The sequence below is a fragment of the Hippopotamus amphibius genome, chromosome X, assembly GCF_030028045.1.
Source record: "Hippopotamus amphibius kiboko isolate mHipAmp2 chromosome X, mHipAmp2.hap2, whole genome shotgun sequence".
Taxonomy (NCBI): Eukaryota; Metazoa; Chordata; class Mammalia; order Artiodactyla; family Hippopotamidae; genus Hippopotamus; species Hippopotamus amphibius.
The window spans coordinates 27,706,959-27,714,998 of record NC_080203.1 but is presented as its reverse complement, the minus strand read 5'-3'; the positions used below and the strand labels follow the sequence as shown (position 1 = coordinate 27,714,998).

Sequence of the window (8,040 nt, the reverse complement as noted above, 5' to 3'; positions counted from 1 at the left end):
CATATGCCCAAGACTGGACACATGTTCAGAATAGGTCTAATCCTCAAAGAAGATCCTAAACTTTCACCTCTGGCTGACCTTCAGGCTCTGCACAAGCAGGAAGTAAAGGTGAGGGCAGGATTGTAAATGGCCTGGCTAAGCATTAAAGGCATGTCCCAACACAAACAATCTTCAAAGAGTGGGAAGAGTTTTAAAAATTCTTTTAAAAAATATGATTGGGCTTTAGGTGTTTACAGATACTTTGTCAATACACTAGCTGACCACTAAACTAATGGAACATAGACTTCAGTGGCCACATATGATAAAGAATAGAAATTTTACAAAAATACTTTAGAAAAGTACCTAAAATCACAATAATCCAAAACAAGTAGCAACAATAGACAAAAACAAAAGAACTGAGTTAATTTTTGTATATGGGCTGAGGTAATAGTCTACCTTCATTCTTTTACATGTGGATATCCAGATATCTCCAAATCATTTGTTGAAGAGACTATTACTTTCCCATTGGCTGGTCTTGGTGCCCTTGTCAAAAATCAATTGACCATAGATGATAGATTTATTTCTGGACTCTCAACTCTACCCCATTGATCTGCATGTCTATCTTTATGCCAGTATCACTCTGTTTTGATACTCTAACCTTGTAAGTTTTGAAATCAGGAAGCGTGAATTGTACAACTTTCTTTTTTTTTTTTTGGACATGCCACGTGGCATTCGAGATCTTAGTTCCCTGACCAGGGATCCAACCAGGGCCCCCTGCAGTGGAAATGCAGATTCTTAAACACTGGACTGCCAGGGAAGGCCCTATTCTTCTTTTTAAAGATTGTTTTAGCTATTAGGGTCCCTTGAAATTCCAAGTTAAGTTTAGGGTCAGCTTTTACATTTTTTCAAAACAAAACAAAACAAAACAAAAGGCTGTTGGGGCATTGCATTGAATCTGTAGATCACTTGGAGCCTACTGCCATCTTAACAATATGACATCTTCCAGTTCACGAATATGAGATGTCTTTCCACTTATTTAGGTTTTCTTCACATTCAGCAGTGTTTTGTGGTTTTCAGTGTATAAGTCTTGTACTTCTTTAGTTAAATTTATTCCCAAGTATTTTATTCTTTTGATAGTATTGAAAGTGAAATTATTTTCTTAATTTTCTGGAAATGGAATTGTTCATTGCTAATGTACAGAGATACCACTGATTTTTGCATGTTGATCCTGTACCCTGCCACTGTGCTGAATTTATTAGTTTTAGTAACGTCCTTGTGGATTCTTTGGGAATTTCTATATATAGGATCATGTCCTCTATAAAAAGAAACAGTTTTACTTATTCCTTTCCAATCTGGATAGCTTTTCTTTTTCTTGCCTAATTGCTCTGTCTAGAAGTTCTAGGACAATTTTGAATAGCAATGGTACAAGTGGCATTCTTATCTGTTCCTGATCTTAGCGGAGAAGCTTTGAGTCTTTCACCATTGAGTATAATGTTAGCTGTGAGTTTTTCATAAGTTCTCTTTATCAGGTTGAGGACATTCTTTTCTATTTTGTCTTTTGAGGGTTTTTTTTTCCTCATGAAAGTGTGTTGCATTTTTTCAAAAGTTTTTTTGGTATCTATTAGATGATCATGTGGGTTTTTTCCTTCATTCTAGCAATATGGTGTATTACACCAATTGATTTTCATTTACTGAGCCATCGTTTTCCGAGATAAATCCCATTTAGTCATGTTTTATAAATCTTTTAATGTGCTGCTGGATTCCATTTGCTAGTATTTGGTTGAGAAGTTTTACATCTATATTTATAAAGGATATTGGTCTATAGTTTTCTATCCTTGTGATGTCTTTGTCTGGCTTTGGTAACAACATAATACTAGTTTCATTGAGTTAGAAAGTGTTCCCTCCTTCTATATGTTTAGAAGAAGCTGAGAAAGATTTCTGTTGATTCCTCTTTGAATATTTGGTAGAATTCACCAGGGAAGCTGTTTGGTCCTGGGCTTTTCTGTGTTGGCAGGTTTTTGGTTACTTATTCAATCTCCGTACTACTTATAGGTCTGTTCAGATTTTCTATTTCTTTTTGAATGTGTTTTGGTACTTTGTGTGTTTCTAGGAATATGTCCATTTTATCTAGGTATCTAATTCGTTGGCATACAATTGTTCATAGTATTCTCTTATAATCCTCTTTATTTCTGTAAGGTTGGTGGTAAATGGCCCACATTCATTCCAGATTTCAGTAATTTGAATCTTTCTTTTTTCTCTTGAACAGTCTATTTGTTTGTCAATTTTGTTGATGTTTCCAAAGAACCATTTATTGTTTATTTTTTCTATTGCTTTTTCTCTTCTCTGTTTTGTTTATCTCCATTCTAATTTTTATTTCCTTTCTTCTGCTTGCTTTGGGTTTAGTTTTCTCTCCTTTTTCTAATTCCTTAAAGTGGGCTAGTTAGGTTACTAATTTTATATGTTTCCTTTTTCAAATGTAGGGATTTGTAGCTATAAATTTCCCTCTGAGCACTGCTTTCACCAAATCCCATTAGTTTTGGTATGTTGTGTTTTTGTTTTAATTAATCTCAACATATTTTCTAATTTCCCTTGTGATTTTTTTGCTTTGACCCAATGGTTATTTAGTAGCATTATTTAATTTTCACATATTTGTATATTTTGCAAATTTCCTTGTTATTGATATCCGATTTCATTCTGTTGTGGTCAGAGGACATACTTAGTATGATTTCAGTCTTCATAAATTTATCGAGACTTCTTTTGTGGCCTGACAAAAAGTTTATGTTGGAGAATCTTTTATGTGCACTTGAGAAGTATGTGTAGCCTGCTGTTTTGGGGTTGACTGTTCCATAGATGTTTGTTAGGTGTATTTGGTTTATAGTGTTGTTCAAGTCTTGTATTTCTTTCTTGATCTTCTATCAAGTCTTTCTGTCAGTTATTGAAAATGGAGTACTGAAGTCTCCAACTATTACTATAGAACTGCCTCTATCTCCCCTCAATTCTATTTACTTTTGGCATGTATTTTGGGGCTCCGTTGTTAGGTGCATATGTAAGGTGCATGTATATTTATAACTGACATACCTTCTTGATGGATTGACCCTTTAAAATTGTTTTTTATTTTACTGAAGTATGGTTGATTTATACTATTGTGTTAGTTTCAGATATACAGCAAAGTGTTTCAGTTATACATCTATATCTACATATCTATCTATATATATTTTTTCTGATTCTTTTCCATTACAGGTTATTACAAGATATTGATTATAGTTCCCTGTGCTATACAGTACATCCTTGTTTATCTATTTTATATGTGATACTGTGTATCTGTTAATCCCATACTCCTAATTTATCCCTCCCTCTCACCATCTTTCCCCTTTAGTAAAGACTCCCCATGAGCTTGTTTTCTATGTGGATTGACCCTTTTTTTTTAAACATTATATAATATCCTCTTTTTAAATCTTAATTTTTATCTTAAAGAATACTTTGATATTTGGAGAGCCACTCTAGGTCTTAATTAGTTCCTGTTTGTACAGAATAGCCTTTTCTATCTTTTTACTTGCAACCAATTCAAGTCTTTGAATCCAAAATGAATCTCTTGTAGACAATATACATTTGGATCATGTCTTTTAAAAAGTATCCATTTTGCCAATTTGTGCCTGTTAATTGGAAGTTAATCTATTTGCATTTAATATAATTACTGATAAGGAAAGACTTCTGAGATTTTGCTGTTTTCTAACGTCTTATATCTCCCCACATTCCTCCATTACTGCTTTCTTTTGTGTTTCATTGATTTCTTTTTTTATTTTTCATAGTTTACCTTTTTGAGTTCCTTCTTATTTTGTTTTCTGTATATTTTTTCATTATTTTCGTAGTGGTTTTTCTGGGGATTACAACTAACGTTAATTTATAACAGTATATTTTGGATTAATACAAACAATCTCAACAGTGTACAAAACCTTTGCTCCTGTATAGCTCCACCCCCTTGATGTTGTTGCTGCCACAAATTACACCTTTATATATTGTGTGCCCATCAAGGCAGATTTGTATTGTTTTATGCAGTCATGTTTTAAACCCTATATTAAAAAAGAGGAGTCACAAAATACAGTAATATTGTCTTTTGCATTTACCTATGTAGTTACCTTTAGCTTGTGCTTTATTTCTTTGTGTGGATTCCAGTTGCCATTTAGGGCTGCCTGCAGAACTCCTTTAGCATTTCCTGTAGGGAAAACACAGATCATGAGAGAAGCATTTAGTTTAAAATAAGAGAGACACCCTCTGAGAGCAGAGTTGATCATGCAAACATGAGAGTGAAATTATAGGGAGAGTTCAGGAAAATTCAGCGGATTTTCTTGATGACAGGGATTTTAAGTTCACCTGTTCAGGATGCTGAGGGAAGTGTGCCAACAGTGGGACCGGCTGTATTAACCATCTGAAATGTATCTAAGAACGATGGGAAATGAAGCTGAGACGAAAGTAGAACTGCACCCACCAATGCCGCTCCAGCCAGTTAGGAATTCATTCTACCATGCCGAGTATTGTCCTTCCGAAATTCTTAGAAACAGTAAAGCCTTCCCGAGGCTCACTGGGCACTGCGGCACCCAGTGCAGCTTCCGGTCTGCTCACCCTGCAGAGGGAACTCTGGCCGGGAGGCCTGTCCCAGCAGGCCTTGGGGGGGCGCCTCAGATCTCGCGTGTGTGACGTGTCACACCGTCGCCCAGTAGCAGCTGGCATGGTGAGGGGACCTGCTTTACTCTCTGTGACGAAAGTGGGACCGGGAGGGAAGAAAAAGACTGAGGAGGACACCAGGACTGGACTAGAACTGAAGGAGGACTGAGCCGGGAGGTGAGGGGCGGGCCTGGTGGCGGCCGCAGCCGTTATTGGCGGCGGCGGCGGCGGCAGTTGGGGGCGGCATCTCCCGTGAGGCGGTCGGTTGACTAGGCCGCAGCGGCCATGGCCATAAACTTTGGCGACCGCGCCAGCGGGTTCCGTCACTTCGATGTGATCAGATTCATCAACAATGAGGTCCTTACGTACGGGGGCGGCCCTGATTTCTACCAGGCCTTTCGCTCGCGGCCCTGGAATGAGGTAGAGGACCGGCTGCGGGCCATCCTCGCTGACCCAACGGTGCCGCGTGCCATGAAGAGGGCCTGTGCCTGGAGCGCGCTGGCCTTGAGCGTGCGTGAGGGCGCGAGGCAGCAGGAGGAGCAGGCGACCCAGGTCCGGTGGCTGCAGGAGCAGGTGGAGGAACGAGAGGCGGCTTCTTGGGCCCTGGCCGCTGAGCTGCAGCGCCTGCGCGAGGAGCGTGACGCGGTCGTGGCGCAGCTGTATTCCTCACACGCTGCCCTGCAGCAGGTGCTGCAGGAGCGCAATATGTTTTGTGGGCGGCTGCTCCAGATAGAGACGTCAGCCCAGGTTACCCCGCTGGCCCAAGAGATGGTGCCTGGGCCTCAAGTGGAGCAACTTGGGGCTGTAGTGGGGCCCATGAGTGCAGATCAGCAGAGAGATGTAGCCATGGGAGTGCATGGCGGGCTGTATTTCGAGGCCCAGATGCCAGCTCCGACAGCTGTTGCTTATGCGCCGGGACCCCTGAGTCCCTGGGCCCTGGCCATGCCACCCCCTCTGCCAGTGCAGATGCCATACCCATTTCCAAGCCATGCACCATTCCCGATGGGATTCCCAAGCTTGCCACCTGAACCACCAGCAGTAGTTATGGAAGCAGAAGCTGCAGCTGTCCCATTTCAGATGCCTCCTCTGGGGACCTATCCACCTGGCCCGTGGGCTTCAGTGGGCTTTCAGGAGGAGATGGCCCCACTGTGGAACCAGGAGAGCTACAGCCAGGGGAAAGGTCCTGAGATCCTGCAGGGTACAGTACCCTTAGGGGATATTGGAAGTCTTAACCAGGAAGGTGCAGAGAGGCCCCAGGGGATGATCCCCCTTGGGGGTAGCTGGAGCCACTGCCAGGATGGAGGTCTAGAGAGGCTCCAGGGGATGGTCCCCCTGGAGGCCAGTGGGGGCTGCAGCCAGGAAGAAGTTCCCAAAAGACCCCAGGGGACTGTCCCCCTGGGGGATGGCAGAAATCACAGGCAAGAAGATCCAGAGAGGCCACAGGGGACTGGCCCCCTGGAGGGCAGCAGCAGCCAGGGCCAGGAAGGTGGTCCACAGAGGCCCCAGGGGATGTGTGCCCCTGAGGGCAGCAGCAGCCAGAGTCAGGAAGGTGGTCCACAGAGGCCCCAGGGGATGCGTGCCCCTGAGGGCAGCAGCAGCCAGAGTCAGGAAGGTGGTCCACAGAGGCCCCAGGGGATGCGTGCCCCTGAGGGCAGCAGCAGCCAGAGTCAGGAAGGTGGTCCACAGAGGCCCCAGGGGATGTGTGCCCCTGAGGGCAGCAGCAGCCAGAGTCAGGAAGGTGGTCCACAGAGGCCCCAGGGGATGCGTGCCCCTGAGGTCAGCAGCAGCCAGAGTCAGGAAGGTGGTCCACAGAGACCCCAGGGGATGCGTGCCCCTGGGGGCAGCAGCAGCCAGAGTCAGGAAGGTGGTCCACAGAGGCCCCAGGGGATGCGTGCCCCTGGGGGCAGCAGCAGCCAGAGTCAGGAAGGTGGTCCACAGAGACCCCAGGGGTTGTGTGCCCCTGAGGGCAGCAGCAGCCAGGGCCAGGAAGGTGGTCCACAGAGACCCCAGGGGTTGTGTGCCCCTGAGGGCAGCAGCAGCCAGAGTCAGGAAGGTGGTCCACAGAGACCCCAGGGGATGCGTGCCCCTGGGGGCAGCAGCAGCCAGAGTCAGGAAGGTGGTCCACAGAGGCCCCAGGGGATGCATGCCCCTGGGGGCAGCAGAAGCCAGGGCCAGCAAGGTGGTCCACAGAGACCCCAGGGGATGCGTGCCCCTGGGGGCAGCAGCAGCCAGAGTCAGGAAGGTGGTCCACAGAGACCCCAGGGGATGCGTGCCCCTGGGGGCAGCAGCAGCCAGAGTCAGGAAGGTGGTCCACAGAGACCCCAGGGGATGCGTGCCCCTGGGGGCAGCAGCAGCCAGAGTCAGGAAGGTGGTCCACAGAGGCCCCAGGGGATGCGTGCCCCTGGGGGCAGCAGCAGCCAGAGTCAGGAAGGTGGTCCACAGAGGCCCCAGGGGATGCGTGCCCCTGGGGGCAGCAGCAGCCAGAGTCAGGAAGGTGGTCCACAGAGACCCCAGGGGTTGTGTGCCCCTGAGGGCAGCAGCAGCCAGGGCCAGGAAGGTGGTCCACAGAGACCCCAGGGGTTGTGTGCCCCTGAGGGCAGCAGCAGCCAGAGTCAGGAAGGTGGTCCACAGAGACCCCAGGGGATGCGTGCCCCTGGGGGCAGCAGCAGCCAGAGTCAGGAAGGTGGTCCACAGAGGCCCCAGGGGATGCGTGCCCCTGGGGGCAGCAGAAGCCAGGGCCAGCAAGGTGGTCCACAGAGACCCCAGGGGATGCGTGCCCCTGGAGGCAGCAGCAGCCAGAGTCAGGAAGGTGGTCCACAGAGGCCCCAGGGGATGCGTGCCCCTGGGGGCAACAGCAGCCAGAGTCAGGAAGGTGGTCCACAGAGGCCCCAGGGGATGCGTGCCCCTGGGGGCAACAGCAGCCAGAGTCAGGAAGGTGGTCCACAGAGGCCCCAGGGGATGCGTGCCCCTGGGGGCAGCAGCAGCCAGAGTCAGGAAGGTGGTCCACAGAGACCCCAGGGGATGCGTGCCCCTGGGGGCAGCAGAAGCCAGGGCCAGCAAGGTGGTCCACAGAGGCCCCAGGGGATGACCCCCCTGGGGTCCAACAGGAGACACGGCCAGGAAGGAGGTCCAGAGAGGCCTCAGGCAACCGCCCAGAGCCGTGATGGGAGAGAAAACCTAAAGAAACAACAGCCTCAGGGGCAGAAGACCAAGCAGCCCAAAGGGGAGAAAGCATCAGAATCACACCACCAGAAGTCTACCCCAGGCTGCAGCTCACTGATTTGGGAGTGCCCATGGTGTAAAGGGGTGAATTTTCCACGGCGCAAGTCCTGCTACAAATGCAAGAGAGTCCGCGGGACAGTTGAGAGTGGAGGCCCGGACCCAGGACAAACTCACTGA

General features: G+C 47.6%; 1 protein-coding gene across 1 annotated transcript; it reads left to right on the top strand.

The window, feature by feature from the left end:
- Positions 1 to 4,926: 4,926 nt before the first annotated feature.
- On the top strand, positions 4,927 to 8,040 carry LOC130841393 (testis-expressed protein 13D-like). The gene has a single exon (XM_057717574.1). The coding sequence runs from the start codon at positions 4,927 to 4,929 to the stop codon at positions 8,038 to 8,040; it is 3,114 nt and encodes a 1,037-aa protein (XP_057573557.1).